Source organism: Nomascus leucogenys, chromosome 18 (genome assembly GCF_006542625.1).
Source record: "Nomascus leucogenys isolate Asia chromosome 18, Asia_NLE_v1, whole genome shotgun sequence".
NCBI classification, from domain to species: Eukaryota; Metazoa; Chordata; class Mammalia; order Primates; family Hylobatidae; genus Nomascus; species Nomascus leucogenys.
In genome coordinates, this window is record NC_044398.1 from 71253422 (window position 1) to 71273896 (window position 20475).

Genomic DNA, 20475 nt, shown 5'->3' on the forward strand with positions numbered 1-20475 from the left:
AGCAAATATAAACTAGAGAAGATATAGCCTCAGCAGTAAATGACCCACTTAATAAAAACAATGATTCACAGGAGAAAAAAAATGTGCATGAGTGTAAGTATTGATGGAGCTGCTGCTTTAGGCTGCAAGGACCTGGAATGAAGTTACTGAGATTGTGCAAATAAAATTCATCATTCTTGGGGAAGAAATAGAAGCCAAGAGTGCACATGTATACTTTATTTTTTAGAGATGGGGATCTTTCTATGTGGCTCAGGCTGGTCTCAAACTCCTGGCCTCAAGCAATCCTCCTGCCTCAGCGTCTTAAGTAGTTGGGACTACAGACACACACCACCATGCCTACAAGTACACTTTATTTTTTTCTTTCTTTCTTTCTTTTTTAAATTTTAGATTCAGGGGTTACATGTGCATGTTTCTTACATGGATATATTGCATGATTCTGAGGTTTGGGCTTCAACTGAACCTGTCACCCAAATAGTGAACATGGTACCCTCCCTAGTTTCTGTTGTTCCCATTTTTATGTTCATGTATACTCAGTATTTAGCTCCCACTTATTAGGGAGAACGTGCAGTGTTTGGTTTTCTGTTTCTGCATTAATTCACTTCGGATTATGGCCTCCTGATGCATCCATGTTGCTGCAAAGGACATAACTTCATCCTTTCTTATGGCTGCATACTATTCCATGGTGTATATGTACCACATTTTCTTTATCCAGTCTACAATTGGTGGGTATCTAAGTTGATTCCACTTTTTTGCTATTGTGAATAGTGCTGCAATAACCGTGTGAATGTATGTGTCTTTATGGCAGAAAGATTTATTTTTCTTTGGATGTATACTCAGTAATGGGATTGCTGGGTCAAGTGATAGTTCTATTTTTATTAGTAGTTCTTTGAGAATTGCCAAACTGCTTTCCACATAGGCTGAACTAATTTATAGTCCCACCAATAGTGTATAAGTGTTCCCATTTCTTTGCAGCTTCACCAACATCTCTTATTTTTTGACTTTTAATAATAGCCATTCTGACTGGTGTGAGATGGTATCTCATTGTGGTTTTGATTTGCATTTCTCAGATGATTAGTGATATTGAGTATTTTTTCATGTTTGTTGGCCACGTGTATATCTTTTGAGAAGTGTCTGTTCATGCCCTTTCCCCACTTTTTAATGGTGTTTTTTTTCTTTTTGATTTATTAAAGTTTCTTATAGATTCTGGATATTATACTTTGATGTCTTACATTTAAGTCTTTAAACCATCTTGAGTTAATTTTTGTATACAGTGAAAGGTAGGGGTCAACTTGCATTTGTCTATATATGGCTAGCCAGTTATCCCAGCACCATTTATTGAATAGAGTTTTCATGCCCCATTGTTTATTTTTGTTGCTTACTGCAAACTCTGCCTCCTGGGTTCAAGCAATTCTTCTGCCTCAGCCTCATGAGTAGCTGGGATTACAAGCACACACCATCACGCCCTGCTAATTTTCTATTTTTAGTGGAGATGGGATTTCACCATGTTGGCCAGGCTGGTCTCGAACTCCTGACCTCAAGTGATCTGCCCACCTCGGCCTCCCAAAGTGCTGGGATTACAGGTGTGAGCCACCCCTCAGGCCTGTGGTTTTCAACTGTAGATCTTGCACATTTTATTAAACTAATACCTAAGTGTTTCTTGATTTTTTTGGTGCTATTGCTAGTTGTTTTCTATTTCAATTTCAAATTATTCATTGATAATACATAGAAATACAACTGATTTTGTATATCAACTGTGTACTTTTAAGTGACATTGTTAAACTCATCAATTGTATCACCTTCACTGTAAACTTCTTGTGGTTGTCTGCATAAACAATCTTTTCCTTCTGTTTCTTCTATTCTCATGCATAAGCCTTTGTTTTTTCTTGCCTTACTGCACTGGCAAGGAACCTCCACAATAATGATGAGTAGAACTGGTAAAAGTGAACAACTTTGCCTTGTTCTTGATCTTAGCGGGAAAGCATTCAGTTTTTCACTATTAGGTATGATATTAGCTGTAAGGTTTTTTAGATGCCTGCTGTCAGATTAAAAAGCTCTCTTCTATTCCTAGGTTGCTGGGCGTTTTTATCATAAATGCTGTTGGATTTTGTCAAATGTGTTTTCTTCATTTCTTGAGATTATTTTTATGATTTTTTTTCATTCTGTTAATATGATTTATTACATTGATTGATTTTATTTTTAAATTATCCTCCCTTTTCATTGTGGTAAAGTATACATAACATAAAAATTTCCATTTTAGCCATTTTTAAGTATACAGTTCAGTGGCTGTAGGTACATTCACTGTTTGCAACTATCAGCAGCATTCATCGCCTGAACTTTTTTCATCTTCCCAAACTGAAACTTCATGCCCATTGAAAAACAACTCTCCATTTCCTCCTTTCTCCCAGTGTTTGGCAACCACCATTCTACTTTTTGTCACTATGAGTCTGACTACTATAAGTACGTCATAGAAATTGAGTCATACACTATTTGCCCTTTTTATGTCTGGCTTATTTATTTCCCTCAGCATAATGTCTTCATGGTTCATCCATGTTATAGGATATATCAGAATTTCATTCCTTTTTTGGGCTGAATAATATTCCATTGTATATAGATACCACATGTTGTTTATCCATTCATTGAATGATGGACACTGGAGTTGCTTCCCCCTTTTGATTATTGTGAATAATGCTATGAATATACGTATACAAATATCTGTAGATTTAAACCTATGTAAATAGGTACAATAAATTTAAATGGTCTAGAAATGCCACACAAAAAGCAGAAGTTGTCAGAATGATATATATAGAAGACAGCTGTATCAAACAACATGACCCAGTTGACATAGGGCACTCCACTGAGCAATTGTAAAATGCACATTTTTTTCCATATGCTCATGGAACATTCACCAGGATGGGCCACATATTCTTTCCAGAAATGTGGGAGATAGGAATACTTCTCTACTCATTTTATTAGGCCCTGTTTAACCTGATATCAACCTGACAGAAACAATAAAGAGATACTACAAACCAGTATCCTACATAAACATAGATGTAGAAATCACTAACAAAATATTAGCAACCTGAATCCAGCAATATATAAAAAGGGCAGTATACCATGACCATGTGGAGTTTATCCCAGTAATACAGATTGGTTTAACATTTGAAAATCAATTTATATTCAGCATAATAACAAAAAGGAGAAAAATCATGAGTTAATTCCAGTTGGTACAGAAAAGAACTGACAAAATTCAATATACATTTATGATTAAAAACTCTCCACAAACTTAAAATAGAAAAGAAGCGCCTCAACCTGATAAGGGCATTAAGGGGGGAAAAAAAACTTACAGTTAACCTCACATTCAATGGTGAAAGGCAGAACACTTTCCCCGTAAGATTGGGAACAAGACAAGGATATCTTCTTTGACTATTTACATTTCACATCATCTTGGAAATTCTTGTCAATGCAATAAAGCAATAAAAATAAATGAAATGAATACAGATAAGAAACAGATGACATGATTACATGTAGACAATCTACAAAAAGTATGTAAAAATTAAGTGAATTTTGTAACTTTTCAAGATACAAGGGAATATAAAATCAATTATATATCTACATAATAATACCAAACAATTTCTAAGTAAAAATTTAAATTATATTACTTCAAATACTATTAAAAACTTGAAGATTGGCCGGGCGCGGTGGCTCACGCTTGTAATCCCAGCACTTTGGGAGGCCGAGGCGGGCAGATCACGAGGCCAGGAGATCGAGACCACAGTGAAACCCCGTCTCTACTAAAAATACAAAAAATTAGCTGGGCGTGGTGGCGGGCGCCTGTAGTCCCAGCTACTCGGAGAGGCTGAGGCAGGAGAATGGCGGGAACCCGGGAGGCGGAGCTTGCAGTGAGCCGAGATTGCGCCACTGCACTCCAGCCTGGGCGACAGAGCAAGACTCCGTCTCAAAAAAAAAAAAAAAAAAAAAAAACAAACAAAAAAACTTGAAGATTTAGGGATAAATTTACAAAAATATATCCAAGACCTTTACATTGAAAAACATAAAATATCAGCCGGGTGAGGTGGCTCATGGCTATAATCCTAGTACTTTGGGAGGCTAAAGTGGGAGGATCACTTGAGGCCAGGACTTGCAGTCCAACCTGGGCAACATAGCGACACCTTATCTCTACAAAAAGTAAGCACTTTAGCCAGGTGTGGTGGTGTGCACCTGTAGTCTTCCCAGCCTACTCAAGAGCCTGAGATGGGAGAATCACTTGAGCCCAGAAGTTTGAGGTTATAGTGAGCTGCAATCACTCCACAGCTCTCCAGCCTGGGTGACACAGCAAGATCCTGTCTCTTAAAAAAAAAAGAAAGGAAGAAAAGAAAAATATAAAATATTGCTGAGAAAAATTAAAGAAAACTTAAATAGAGAGATGTACAATTTTCATAGATCAGAAGAATTAATATTTAAAAGACATTATTTCCCTTCAGATTGATCTGTAAATTCATTGCCCTCCAATCAAAATACTAACAGCCTTTTTGGAATTGATATGCTGATTTTAAATTTTGTATTAAAATGCAGAGAACCTAGAATACTCAAAACTTTTTTGGAGAAAGAACAAGATTGGAGAATTTAACAATATAAATCTACATTTATCAAGGTGGTGTGGTACTGATGTAAGGATAGTTATACAACTAATGGAACCAACCTGAATATCCAGAAGTTTTCTCACACTTATATGGTCAATTGATTTTTCAATAGCAAGGAAAATTCTTTTCAATAGCTTGTGTTGAATAACTGAATTTCCATATGGAAAAATATAAACCTTGAACATTACCTTATATAATCCCCCAAGAAATTTAACTTGGGATTTATCACCGACCTAAATATAAAGCTAAAACTAATAAACTTTTAGAAGAAAAAGATGAACAAAAATCTTTCACTTATGAATAGTCAAAAAACTATTAAATAGGACCCTAAAACACAAAGTTTAAAAAAAATGATAAATTGGACTTCACCAAAATTTTACAGATTCTTATTTTTAACAGATTTATTAGAGCAAAGGAAAATACAAGCCATAGACAGGGAGAAAAATTTGCCATACATGTCTAACATTGAACTTGTATTCAGAATATGTAAAGAACTCTCATACCTCAGTGAGGGAAACATTAATTTTAAAGTGGGCAAAAGGTATAAACAGACACTTTACCAAAGAGGATTTATGGTGTGGACTAAATGTGGTTCCACCACACTCTTCTACCCCATTCATGTGTTGAAGCCCTAACTCTAAATATGGTGGTATTTGGAAATATGGGACCTTTGGGAGGCAAGTAGAGTTAGATGAGGTCATGAGGGTGAGGCCTTAATGATGATATTAGTGCCCGCAGGAGAAGAGGCACCAGAGAGCTGTACTGTCTCCCTGAGCATGCACAAAAAAAGAAGTCATATGGGTACACATTGAGAAGATGGCTGCCTACAAGCCATGAGAAGAGGCCCCAGAAAGCTGATTATACTGGCATCTTGATCTCAGACTTCCAGCCTCCAGAACTGTGAGAAAATAACTTTCTGTTGTTTAAGCCACTCAGTCTGTGGTGGTTTATTATGACAGCCGAAGCAGACTAAGACAATACATAAAATCAGTAGTCATCAAGGGATACTAATTAAAACAACAGTGAAGTACCACTACATACAACTAGACTGACTAATATTTTAGAAATTGATAATATCAACAAAACTGACAATACATTCATGAAGATGTAAAGTACCTGAAACTTTCATACATTTCTGACTAGAGTGTAAAATGTTACAGCTACTTTGGAAAACAGTTTATTAGTTCTTTATCAGTTTAAACATACACACTTATCCTACAACCTGGACATTTTATGGCTAAGTTTCACCCAGAGACATAAAGACATAAGTCCAACCAAATTCTTGTACCCGAATTTTCCCAGCAGCTTTATTCATAATAGCCCAAAACTGAAAACCACTAAAATATCCAACAAGTGAGAGGATAAACAAATTGTCATACTTCCATGCAAAGGAATACTACACATCAATAAAAAATAATGAACTGCTGATATGTTCATTGTGTTTGTTTTTATTGCTTTATGTCAACATTACCACAATAATAATAGCTTAAAATAAGACACATTTATTATCTTACAGTTTCTTTGCATCAGGAGCCCAAGCACAGCCTAGCTAGGTTCTTTAGTTAAGGGCTTCACTAAGCTGTAATCAACCCAAGGCTAGTCATCTAGAGACTTGATTAGGAAAAGCTCTACCATCCCACTTGTGTGGTTGTTGGCGGCATTCAGTTCATTGCAGTTGTAAGACTGAGAGCTTCACTTTTTCACTGGTTGTTGGCCAAAGACCACACTGAGTCCTAGAGGTCACTGGCAATTTCTTGCCAATGGTGTTTCCCAATATGGCCACATTTTCCTTACAACCAGCCAGGGGGGAGAATACTCCAGCCAAGATGAGCACCATAATCTTGTATAATGTAATCACATGAGCACATATATCCCATCACCTTTGCCATGTTCTTATAATTAGAAGTCATGGGTCCTACCCTCACTCAAGTAGAAGAGATAATACAAATGTATGAATACCAGGAAGTGGTGGTTGCGTAGGCTACCTGAAGAGTATCACTCTGCCTGGGGACTATGGGTAGGGTAAGGTGGTGTTTCCATGTAAACAGACTGGGGAACTTTTATAGGTGATGGAAATGTTCTATCTATTGATTGTGGTGCTAATCACAGGATTGTAAATATTTTTGTTAGAAGTTGTGGAATTGCACACTTGAAATGGCTCACAGTATTTTGTAAATTATACCTCAATAAAGTTGATTAAGAAAAAAGACAGTAATAGCCATGAGCACCACAAAATTTGTAACTTAAATATGCCAACTTAATTTAATAATATCTCTAAGATATCCTTAAAAGTCACTAATTGGAAAATGATTTGTTTCATAATATATCCTTTGAAGGATTTTCACAGTAAAAACTGGATCTCTTATTTTTATAGTCCTTTATGAAGTGTCAGCACTCAGAACTAGCAAAGATCATTTTTTTAAAGATGAGGCTTTATTACAGTCTCTTCTGTAAGTGAACTAAGCACATATTTCTAATGTAATATCTTTTGGATGTAGACTATTGATAACCTTTCCATAATTTTTGTTCTGAATGGTTACCTACTGGATCTGGTGATAGAGTATTTCATTTACTTTAGCCTCTATTGACAACGCTTCTAAAGGTGTATTTGCCATTTTTAGCACTTATGGAGATTTGAAGAGTGTATGCTTCATGAAGTATTTTCTTGCTTGATTCTTCTAGTCTCTTTACGTGCTTAAAGGGTGCTTTAATTTGCATACTCACCTTTAATGTTATTATAGTGGCTTATATTCTAATAGGAATATTAAAGTTCAGTGAAAATCCCATGCATACTGGTGAGAATGCAAATGAATATTGATGAAAGAATGCTAGGATCATAAGGTGTAAACTGTCCAGTTATCTTGCTAAATTCATTTCAAACAATGTTTATATTATAATGAGGACTGATACACATTTCACCACATAAATATCACTGGCAGTGGCAAAATTATATAATTTATAATTGGATAATGGTTCAGTTTCAGACTGTTTTGAAGTTAACAAAAACAACAAAGTAATGTCTTGATATTAATGCAAACTTCAGCTGATCATTTGTTGTATGTAGTAGTTGGGAAATTGGGTATGATTTTACAAATAAGCGGTCACGTTAAGCATTTCCGGCTGTAACCTTTACAGGATGCATAACAAATAGTAGTGGCATCACTCATCATCCCAACAGGACATTTCAAGTATCTGGTTATTGTACAACTATAAATATACAAGTTTATTTCAGTAGTTATGTTTATGTATCTGTATAAAACCAAGATCCATTAAATGGTCATTGAAAATGAAGCTAAAAGAAGTCCCCTGACAGTAAATAGACTAGGCGATATTTATTATAATACATTCAGTATTTAAGTTCTATTACGTTCTTATATCAATGGATGAATTTTATAAACTTATGCAAAACCAGTAAGCTTTAGAAAACATATAACAGTTTCTCCAACCTCTTTAACTACTTTGGAATTTTTTTAATGATTTGTATTCAACTGAAGTATTTTTTTTTCAGCCTTACAAGAGAACTGAAAATGCTATTTTATAGACTCATCAGTAGGGCAGATTGTTATTTAGAGTTCTTTTTCTCATGGTGACGATAAGTGTGCATTATGCCATTATACTTTTTCAGCACGGTCTTATGCCCACTGGTGTGTGTTCTTAGACTCTAGAATACATGGTAATCATTAGTTAAAAGTATAATAATCAATAATGGCTTTTATTTTAAATAATATGAAAGTGTTTTTGCATCAAAATATGTATTTTTCGCTAAAGGGATTATAGTTAATCATAGCCCTGGCACAGGGGTTGGCAAACTTTTTCTTTAAAGGTCCAGATGGTAAATATTTTAGGTTTTTTATGGGCCACTTAGTTGGTTACAATTACTCAACTCTGATGTTGTAGCACAGAAGCAGCCACAAATAATATGTAAACAAATGTGTGTCTGTGTTCCAATCAACCTTATTTCTAGACACTGAAATTTTGAATTCTCTATGATTTTCATGTCATGAAATATTGTTCGTCTTTTGATGTTTTTACAGCCATTAAAAAAATGTAAAAAGCGGTGGGCTGAACTTGGCTTGCAGGCTATACTTTGCTGACACCTGTCCTAGAAGTTGATTTTTCTAAAATTAGAGTTAACTTCTACTCTACATTAAAACTGAAGATATATTGCTGAAAACCTTTTATAGATATATAGTTCATGTTGAGTTATTTTAAAAGGAAGCTCTTTTCTAGAAAAAATTCATAATTATACATAAGTAACTTTATTTTTAAAAAACTTTTATTTTAAGTTCAGGGGTACATATGCAGGTTTGTTACATAAGTAAATGTGTGTCCAGAGATTTTGATGTGCAGATTATTTAATCACCCAAGTATTAAGCCTAGTACCCATTAGTTATTTTTCCTGATCCTCTCCCTCCTCCCATCTTCCACCCTCCAATAGACTCCAGTGTGTGTTGTTCCTCTCTAGGTGTCCATTTGTTCTCATAATTTAGCTCCCACTTAAAAGTGAGAACATGCATTATTTGGTTTTCTGTTCCTGTGTTAGTTTGCTAAGGATAATGGCTTCTGGCTCCATCCATGTCCCTGCAAAGGCATGATCTTGTTCTTTTTTATGGCTGCATGTATTCCATGGTGTATATTTACCACATTTTCTTTATCCAGTCTATCACTGATGAACATTCAGATTGATTCCATGTCTTTGTTATTGTGAATAGTGCTGCAGTAAACATACACATGCATGTGTGTTTATAATAGAATGATTTATATTCCTCTAGGTTTATACCCAGTAATGGGATTGCTAGGTCAAATGGTATTTCTGTCTTTAGGTCTTTGAGGACCACTGTCTTCTACAATGGTTGAACCAATTTACACTCCCACCAACAATGTATAGCATTCCTTTTTCTCTGCAACCTTGCCCGTGTCTGTTATTTTTTGACTTTTTAATAATAGCCATTCTGACTGGTGTGAGATGGTGTGATTTGCATTTCTTTAATGATCAGTAATGAGCTTTTTATTTTATGATTGTTGACCACATGTATGTCTTCTTTTGAGAAGTGTCTGTTCATGTCTTTTGCCTACTTTTTAATGGGGTTGTTTATTTTATTTTCTTGTAAATTTGTTTAAGTTTCTTACAGATGCTGAATATTAGACCTTTGTCAGATGCATAGTTGGTAAAAATTGTCTTCCAGTCTGTAGGTTGTCTGTTGACTTTGTTGATAGTTTCTTTTGCTGTGCAAAAGTTCTTTAGTTTAATTATATTCCATTTGTCCATTTTTGCTTTTGTTGCAATTGCAACAAAATTGCAAATTTTGTTTTGAAAATTGGTGTCTTCTCATGAAATCTTTGCCCATTTCTATATCCTCAATGGTATTGCCTAAGTTATCTTCCAGGGTTTTGTAGTTTTGGGTTTTACATTTAAGTCTTTAATCCATCTTGAGTTAATTTGTGTGTGTGTGTAAGGAAGTGGTCCAGTTCCAGTTTTCAGCATATGGCTAGCCAGTTATCCCAGCACCATGTATTGCATAAGAAATTCTTTCCCCATTGCTTGTTTGTGTCAGGTTTGTTGATCAGACAGGTGTAGGTGTGCAGTCTTCTTTCTGGACTCTCTATTCTGTTTCATTGGTCTATGCGTCTGTTCTTGTATCAGTACCATGCTGTTTTGGTTACCATAGCTCTGTAGTATAGTTTGAAGTTGGGTAGTGTGATGCCTCCAGCTTTGTTTTTTTTTTGTTTGTTTTTTGTTTTGTTTTGTTTTGCTTAGGATTGCCTTGGCTATTCAGGCTCTTTTTTGGTTCCATATGAATTTTAAAATATTTTTTTCTAGTTCTGTGAAGAATGTCAATGGTAATTTAATGGGAATAGCATTGAATCTGTAAATTGCTTTGGGCCGTATGGCCATTTTAGCAATATTGATTCTTCCAGTCCATGCGCATTGGATGTTTTTCCATTTGTTTGTGTCATCTCTGATTTTTGGGCAGTGGTTTGTAGTTCTCCTTATCAAGATCTTTCACCTCCACTGTATTCCTAGGTGCTTTATTCTTTTTGTGGCAATTGTGAATGGGAGTTTGTTTGTGATTTGGCTCTCTGCTTGAGTTTTGTTGGTGTATAGGAGTGCTAGCAATTTTTGCACATTGATTTTGTATCCTGAGACTTTGCTGAAGTTGCTTATCAGCTCAAGAAGCTTTTGGGCTGAGGCAGTGGGGTTTTCTAGATACAGGATCATGTCATCTGCAAACAGGGATAGTTTGACTTCCTCTCTTCCTATTTGGATGCCCTTTCCTTTTTTTCTCTTGCTTTCCTTTTTTTCTCTTGCCTGATTTCCCTGGCCAGAACTTCCTATACTATGTTGAATACAAGTAGTGAGAGAGGGCATCCTTGTCTTGTGCCAGTTTTCAAGGGGAATTTTATTAGTCAGAGTTCTCTAAAGGGACAGAACTAATAGGATATATGAATATAAGAAGGGGAGTTTATTAGGAGAATTGACTCACACGATCACAAGGTGAAGTCCCACAGTAGGCCGTCTGCAGCTGAGGAGCAAGGAAGCAACTCTGAGTCCCAAAACCTCAAAAGTAGGGAAGCTGACAATGCAGCCTTCAATAGGCAGCTGAAGGCCCAAGAGTCCCTGGCAAATCATTGATGTAAGTTCAAGAATCTAAAAACTGAAGAACTTGGAGTCTGAAGTTCGAGAGCAGGAAGCATCCAGCATGGGAGAAAGAGGAAGGCCAGAAGGCTCAGCAAGTCTGCTCATTCCACTTTCTTCTGCCTGCTTTATTCTAGCCATGCTGGCAGCTGATTAGATGGTATCCACCCAGATTGAAAGTGGGTCTGCCTTTCCCAGTCCACAGACTTAAATGTTAATCTCCTTTGGCAACACCCTCACAGACACACCCAGGAACAATATATTGCATTCTTCAATCCAATCACTCTGACACTGAATATTAACCATCACAGGAATGCTTCTAGCTTTTGCCCATTCCATATATCAGCAGTGGATTTGTCATATATGGCTCTTATTATTTTAAGGTATGTTCCTTCAATGCCTAGTTTATTAAGAGTTTTTAACATGAAGGGATGCTGATTTTAATTGACAGCCTTTTCTGCATCTGTTGAGATAATCATGTGATTCTTGTCTTTAGTTCTGTTTATGTGATGAATCACATTTATTGATTTGCATATATTGAACCAGCCTTGCGTCCCAGGGATGAAGCCAACTTGATTGTGGTGGATAAGCTTTTTGACGTGCTACTGTATTCAGTTTGCTAGTACTTTGTTGAGGATTTTTGCATTGACGTTCATCAAGGATATTGGCCTGAAGTTTTCCTTTTTTGTGGTATCAATCAGTGCCAGGTTTTGGTATCATGGTGGTTCTGGCCTCATAGAATGAGTTAGGGAGGAGTCCTTCCTTTTTAATTTTTTGGAATAGTTTTAGTAGGAGTAGTTCCAGCTCTTCTTTGTACATCTGGTAGAATTCAGCTGTGAATCTGTCTGGTCCTGGGCTTTTTTTGGTTGGTAGGCTATTTATTACTGCCTCAATTTCAGAACTTGTTATTGGTTTGTTTAGGGATTCAGTTTCCTCCTGGTTCAGTCCTGGGATGGTGTATGTGTCCAGGAATTTATCAATTTCTTCTAGACTTTCTAGTTTATGTGGATAAAGGTATTTATAATATTCTCTGATGGTTTTTCTCTCTGTGGGGTCAGTGATACCCGGTATCTTTTAGATACACCAATCAATCAGATTTGGTGTGTTTACATAATCCCATATTTCTCAGAGGTTTTGTTCATTCTTTTTTGTCTATTCTTGTCTGCCTGTCTTATTTCAGAAAGACAGGCTTCAAACTCTGAGATCCTTTCCTTCACTTGGTCTATTCTGTTATTAATACTTGTGATTGCATTATGAAATTCTTGTACTATGTTTTCCAGCTCTATCAGGTTGGTTACATTCTTCTCTATACTGGCTGTTTTGTCCATCAGCCTCTGCAATGTTGTATCACGATTTTTAGCTTCTTTGCATTAGGTTACAACATGCTCCATTAGCTCAGTAAAGTTTGTTTTTATTCATATTCTGAATTCTACTTCTGTCATTTCAGCCATCTCAGCTTCAGCCCAGTTCTGAACCCTTTCTGGGGAGGTGATGCGGTCATTTGGAGGAAAGAGGCCACTCTGGCTTTTTGAGTTTTCAGTGTTCCTGCACTGATTCTTCCTCATCTTTGTGGACTTATCTACCTTTGATCTTTGAAGTTGCTGACCTTTGGATGGGTTTTTATTTTTTAGTTTGTTTGTTTCTTTTAATAATCTGGTCAGTTTTCCGTAGGGCTACTGTAGTTTTCTGGGGATCCACTCCAGTCCCTAGTCACCTTGAATTTTCCAGTACCTGTAGGCATCACCAATGAAAGCTGGGAAACAGCAAAGATGGCAGCCTGCGCCTTTCTCTGGGAGCTCCTTCCCAGGGAGGTACAGACCTGTTGCCGGCCTGAATGCACTTGTAGGAGGGGGCTAGAGACCCCAGTTAGGAGGTCTCACCCATTTAGGAGGAACAGGATCAGAGACCTGCTTAAATAAGCAGTCTAGCTATGCTTTCATAGAGCAGCTGTGCTGTGCTGGGATACTGCTTCCACCCCTGGTCAACTTGGACTCTCCAAAGCCTGGAGGCTGGAATGGCTATGTCACCCAAACAGCAAAGATGGCGGCCTAACTCTCCCTCTGGGAGCTCTGTCTCAGGAAGTTCTCAAATCTCTGTCAGCCTGAGAACATGGGCAGGGTGGCTGGAGGCCCCAGTGGGGAGCTCCTGCCCAGTGAGGAGGGTCAGATCAGGGGCCCATTTTAAAGAAGCAGCCTGGCCACATTTTGGTAGAACAACTGTGCTGTACTGGGAGATCCCTTTTGTTTCTGGTCAGTTTGGACTCTCCAAAGTTCACAGGTTGGAACTGCTGAGTTATCCAAACAGCAAAGATGGCGACCCTTACCTTCCCCAAGGAACTCTGTCCCAGGTAGGGGTGACACTGTTGCCAGTGGTTGGCTGGAATTCTAAGCCAGTGAGTCTTGTCCTGTGAGGCACTGTGGAAGTGGGGCCTGTGGACCATCACTGCTTAGCCCCCTCAATTCAGCCTTCTTCCTAGGGGTATATACAGAAGTCGAACCTCCTGCCTTGACAGAGCTGCAGTCACTCTTCCCAGGAAGCCTGGAGCCTAAGTATGTAGAGCTTCTGCGCCTCTGTGCATGCCTGAGTGGCTGCTCTGCCAAGAGTCCACACAGCTCTGTGTCAGACCACAGGCCCTGGTGGAGTGGGTTTAGGAGGAGATCCCCTGACTCAGAGTTGCAAAGATCCATGGGAGAAGCATGGTTTCCCAGGGTCACACATTCGAATACTCACCACTTCCCTAGGTGGGGGAGGTTCCCCTGGCTCCATGTCACTCCGGGGTGGGCTGTTGTGCTGTCTTGCTTTTCTTCATTCTCAAGGGGTCGAGTTGTTTCCTTGATTAGTCCCATTGCGAGTACCTGGATGTCTCAGTTGAAGGGGCTATGTTTACTCGCCCCTTTGGTTGCTCTCCATGAGAGCCACGCACCCTAGCTGCTTCTAGTCGTCCATCTTGGCCTGAATCTAAGTAACTTTAATTTGGGCCATAAAGAGGCAGTTGAAAAATTCCCAAAGTCACTTATTTCCTTGACTGCACAAAGGAATTGTGGTATTGCTAAGCTGGATTTTCTAATAAAGATCAAAATCCTGATAGAACAAATATTTTTCAGAAGAAATATTCGTTCAATTTTTAAAGTACCAACTCTTTTAAAGCATTTAAAAGAGTAAATACCCCAAAAGAGTAGGTACTTAAAATGACAGAAAAATAAATCTCCCATGGGTACCTCCTGCCTTTGACAACCTTATAGACTCACAAGGGAGATAAAAACCTTTGCAAGTTGGCCAGGCGCGGTGGCTCACACCTGTAATCCCAGGACTTTGGGAGGCTGAGGCGAGTGGATCACGAGGTCAAGAGATCGAGACCATTCTGGCCAACATGGTGAAACCCCGTCTCTACTAAAAATACAAAAATTAGCTGGGCGTGGTGGCAAGTGCCTGTAGTCCCAGCTACTCGGGAGGCTGAGACAGGAGAATTGCTTGAACCAGGGAGTCGGAGGTTGCAGTGAGCCGAGATTGCATCACTGCACTCCAGCCTGGCAACAGAGTGAGACACTATCTCAAAAAAAAAAAAAAAAAAAATCTGTACAAGTTTTGGCTAGAAATTGGCCAAATAGGAGTAGAAGCTAATAGAAACAGAATGCAGGCTGGGTGCAGTGGCTCACGCCTATAATTCCAGCACTTTGGGAGGCCAAGGTGGGCAGATCACTGAAGATCAGGAGTTCAAGACCAGCCTGGCCAACATGGTGAAACCCCATCTCTACAAAAAATACAAAAATTAGCTGGGCATGGTAGCGAGCACTTGTAATCTCAGCTACTTGGGAGGCTGATGCTGGAGAATCACTTGAATCCGGGAGACAGAAGTTGCAGTGACCTGAGATCACACCATTGCACTACAGCCTGGGTAACAGAGCGAGACTGTCTCAAAAAAAAAAAGAAAGAAGGAAACAGAATGCAGAAAGAATAACAAGGGTAGAAGTTCAGAAATGGTAGTAGAGAATGGAGAACACTGGAACTCTATTGGAGATACATGTAAGGGATAAGTGCAAGAGAGAATAGAGCAGGGGGAAATGACTGATCCCAAGCCCGCAGTTGAATGTTGCTGTTTCCACCCCCACAAACCATTCAGTGCTGGGCTTTTTATGAAGACAGGTCCTGGTGCTATTACACATGATCCTTGGTTTACAGTGAGGTTATGTCCCAATAAGCCTATCATATGTTGAAAATGTCATCATGTAGAAAATGCATTTAATACACCTAGACTACTGAACATCATAGCTTAGCCTAGCCTACTTTAAATGTGTTCAGAACACTTAAATTAACCTGCAGTTGGGCAAAATCATCTAACACAAAGCTTATTTTATAATAAAGTTGTGAATAGCTTATGTAATTCATTGAATAAGTACTGAAATGAAAAACAGAATGGTTTCACACCATGATAAAGTCGAAAATCCTAAGTCAAACTACTGCAAGTCAGTGACAGTCTGTGCCTAGATGAATAAGGCCGGCTGTTAGAGCTGGTCACAAGAGACAGTGGCTGGTGAATGGATAAAGCTAAGACTTTAGAGCCAGTTCAACCAGGGTTTAATTCCCAGTCGCTAATTAGATGGCATTAGGAAATTTTCTTAATCTCTCTGGGCCTCAGTTTCCAAATCTCTAAAATGGGATCAATAATTCTTATTTTTCTAACATGTAGTTAGGGTCACACCTAGCCTGGCTTCCTCTTTCTGGTTTAATGTTCTTTGCATGTTGTTCATAAACTTCGAAGGAATGCTTAGTTGAGCGTAGATGGTTTTTAGAGCCAGAGACAGGGTCAGATCTGAATTCAAATACAACCATTACTACTTAATGTATAAATTTGAGGAAGTCATTTTATTTCTGTTTCTTCAATTTTGTAGTGAAGAGTGAATCAACTAAAATGATAAAACAATGGCCTTCAAGATCATATTCCCTACAATATATTTTCTCACAGTCTCCTATACAACATTGTAGGCTAAGCGGATATTATTGATCTTTTGTTTTTTGAGTCTTATTTTTAAGAGGTTTGTTGAATAATAGTAATAATTATACTAATAACTTAGACTTATGTGCCAGGCTTCAAAGTAAGCATTTATGTATATTATCGCATATAATTTTCACAACAACCCTGAAGTTAGATGCTTTTATAATTTCCATTTTATAGATGGAAGCCTGATGCTTAGAAAATTAAATAACTTGCTCCAGGTGACACAGACAGTAAGTGATGAAGCTGGGATTTGAATCCAGAAAATCTGACTTTAGAATCTCATAAGCACTATACTATACTGTCTTCCATGTGATTCTGATAACTTCCCAAAAGGCAGCTGCCCCACTCCCTTCCCATTGCTGCAAAGCATCCAGCACAGTACCCAGGCCCCAGCAGCCACTTAACAAATGTGGGCTCTATCTCTGCAGCCCATCTCCCAAGTGTTAGAGCTAAGGCCTGATGATATTTTTCAACCATTGAGTAGATGCTTGCTGGAGCAAATCAGAAAAGAAATCTCTGTAAATGAAAACTTTTCTAAGTCCCTTCCTTTATAAATTGAACAATAACTAATTCAAATTTCCAGAATAATATAATTTTGATATTGTCTTGAAGTTTGTTGTATTTTGGTTTGGCTTGTATGCCATAAATATGCCCAGTCGAATTTAGATGATTAGGAGGTATGATTTTAAACATATGAAACTGTCCCCTCTTTATCTTCTCTACACTATTATATTCTCTTCACGACACATATCACCACCAAACATGTTTGTGTGTTTATTTTCTGCAACCCCTTCAGTAGTACATATGCTATAGTAGAGAAGGGACTTAATCTGTTTTATTCCCTGCTGTATCTCCAGTACCTAAAATAATATAGAGTAGGTACTCAAAAAAATTTGTTTTATGAATAAAAATGTTAGTGTAAATTATGGAAAACTGACATTTAAATATTATTTTTCTTTCTAGCTTGGATTAGAAGAACAAGAAAGACTCCACCTACTATGGAGGTAAGACTACACAAGGAAGATATCATTTAGGAGTATATATTCCCAAGGATATACGAAGCTTCAGAAAAACTATGATGTATTTTCCCAAAGTGTTGATTTTATTCCATCATAGAAAATAACTTCACATTTTATAATTTAACATTTTATAATAAATTAATATATAAACCTATATTATTAATAAAATAATATATGATAAAATAAATGCTCATATTATGGAATATAACAAAATTTGTATAAATTTTACAGTGAAATAATAAAAATTTAAAACAAAATTAAAACACTCTGTAGAAAGTCTGAACTTGGAGCAGTTTGCACCAGGTCATTTCCCCTGGATCCTGGGGGTTCTCTGTGCCAATACTCAAGCTTTTGTGGAAAAGTTTGAGAAACACTGAATCTCTTTGTCCTATCCAAATCATGCTCTTATGTTTCCCTTAATATTATATATTTAAATCCATCAGGTATCCAAAGAAACTTTAAAATACAGAATTAGCAATTATTTTATAACAGTAATTATTAGTTGACTTTTTATTTAAAACTTAAAACTTTGTAGTCCGTGATAAACAATAAAAAACATAGAAATGCTATGGTATATGTGTATTACAACATAATTTTTATATAGATTATTTTATAAAAATTATAATTTTAATTTTAAAAATACATAAAGGCCTCAAGTTATTTTATAAGAAGTAATTTCATAAAAGGAGAGTCTCTAAATGCATTAGTATACTGCCTTGTTTACTTTTTGTCTAGAGGCATTCCCTTTCTTCTACTATTTAGGACTTCCCTCCTCTTTTCTGTTGCCTATTCCGTCACTACTACCAGCCCTGATGACAACATAAATGGGCTCCAATACTCAATCCCCATTTGTTGGGAGGTGGAGTGCTCTAGAGCAGAATAATGATGATACCTCAACTGGCATGCTTATCTTTACTTGCTCCATACATGTGTCATATACTGAACCCATCAATGTTCATTCAGCAGGGGTCTGACTGAGTACATCTCTTGACCCATTTCTAGCTTTGTATATTGCTTCTGCCTTGGCCTACTTTTCGCAGACCCTTCTTTCCAGCATTGATAAAATTTGGAATAAAAGCTGTTTTGGGATCTTCCTCCATCCCTTTATTTTGAGTCTATGTGTGTCTCTGCACGTGAGATGGGTTTCCTGAATACAGCACACTGATGGATCTTGACTCCTTATCCAATTTACCAGTCTGTGTCTTTTAATTGGAGCATTTAGCCCATTTACATTTAAAGTTAATATTGTTATGTGTGAATTTGGTCCTGTCATTATGATATTAGCTGGTTATTTTGCTTGTTAGTTGATGCAGTTTCTTCCTAGCCTCAATGGTCTTTACAATTTGGCATGTTTTTGCAGTGGCTGGTACCGGTTGTTCCTTTACATGTTTAGTGCTGTGCTAGCAATCAGCGAGACTCCGTGGGCGTAGGACCCTCCGAGCCAGGTGCGGGACACAATCTCCTGGTGTGCCGTTTTCCAAGCCTGTTGGAAAAGTGTAGTATTAGGGTGGGAGTGACCCGATTTTCCAGGTGCAGTCTGTCACCCCTTTCTTTGACTAGGAAAGGGAACTCCCTGACCCCTTGTGCTTCCTGAGTGAGGCAATGCCTCGCCCTGCTTCGGCTTGCACATGGTGCGCTGCACCGACTGTCCTGCAGCCACTGTTTGGCACTCCCTAGTGAGATGAAGCCGGTACCTCAGATAGAAATGCAGAAATCACCCGTCTTCTGCGTCACTCACGCTGGGAGCTGTAGACAGGAGCTGTTCCTATTTGGCCATCTTGGCTCCACCAATATCTACTGTTATCATTTGCTTCCTCCATCCTCAGAACTTTGAAAGCCTTATTCATAGAAACATTAATATGCAAAGTGATTAATGGAGGCAATTGCAATAGTTGGGCCTCGGGCACGACTTCTGCAAATTTTAGGTAATTTCAGCACCTCAAACAATCTCTAGCCAGAACACACCAAGTCCTTCCATCCCTGAGCTCACTCTTGTTAATTTTGATTATCTGAAATGAGCCCTCTTTTGTTGCCTCCCTTTTAGTATAATATTAATCACATTGTTCTTTATGCTGCTTTGTACACTCCCTAATACATACACACACACACACACACACACTCTCTCTCTCTCTCTCTTTTTCCTTCCTCTTGGCCCTTTCCATTGTGTTTCAGGAATTTCTGTTTCTTTGTTAGCAAATTACCATTCACCATTAATATTTTCCTGGAAACTTTCTCTACCACATAACCTCAACTGAAATCCGTATGTGCCTGCAAGATAGTGAGTTCCTTTTTTTCCTTGAAGTAAGTTGTGCTCGCTTTCCCACGCCCCACATAAAGAAAGTGAGTTCAACTGCTTCTTGCTTCCCCAAATAGTCTTTGTTTGTGGGCCCAAGAGAGTGGAGGACCTTTGTAATCCACCTATATTTCTCTGTACCTGACCATCATTTTTATGTTTGCCAACACCCAAGCCAGTCTACCATACTGATGGCCAAGATTAGAACCTGGAATATGGTCTTCTCCTTTCAATGCCTTCCCAAATTTTAGCTACCCAGTTCTTTGACTTTATCCACACTAGTATCCCTGCCTCAAGTGAACAACCACTTCATTAGGCACACTTTAGTTTTTATCAAACACAGTTCTTACCACTGTAACTTTTACACTCTTCAAATCCAAATTCTAGATGCATCATATTAAAAGGAAAAAATTTTTCTTAATGTAAAGTAAAACATATATTTATAAACCATAACGAAAAAATAGCTTATTTAGTCATTAAGCTGTGAAATTATAAGGCAAATTCCACCCAGGTCAAGAAATAGAACTTTGCCATCTACTTCAGCCCCCTATATCCCATCCTACTCACAACCTTCTCTCTCCTGACAAAAGAAAACCTTAAGCCAACTTTTATAGTAATCATTTCCTCTCATTTTAAATAGTTTTTTCACCTAAATGTACATTATAGTTTAGACTTGTCCATTTTGTAAAAACTTCATATTTCTTTTAAATCTTTCAGTCTATCCTCTTCCATCTCTTTTACTTTCTTACAAATTTATGTGTTAAAAAACCTAGCCCAGTTGGCCTATAGAGTTTGCCACAGTCTAGATTTTGCTGATCTTATGTTCCTGGTGCACTTCATCATGTTCCTCTGTCCACTGTCTTCCTTCCAAGTTGACAACTGGATCCAGA

At 37.7% G+C, this 20475-nt stretch overlaps 1 protein-coding gene across 1 annotated transcript in view; it reads left to right on the top strand.

Moving 5' to 3' along the window:
* The window catches only part of NDUFAF2 (NADH:ubiquinone oxidoreductase complex assembly factor 2), a 213450-nt gene that overhangs the window by 141982 nt on the left and 50993 nt on the right, over positions 1–20475 (top strand). Inside the window, 1 exon segment of the mRNA XM_004093259.3 lies at positions 17237–17277. Coding sequence (XP_004093307.3) covers positions 17237–17277 — 41 coding nt within the window.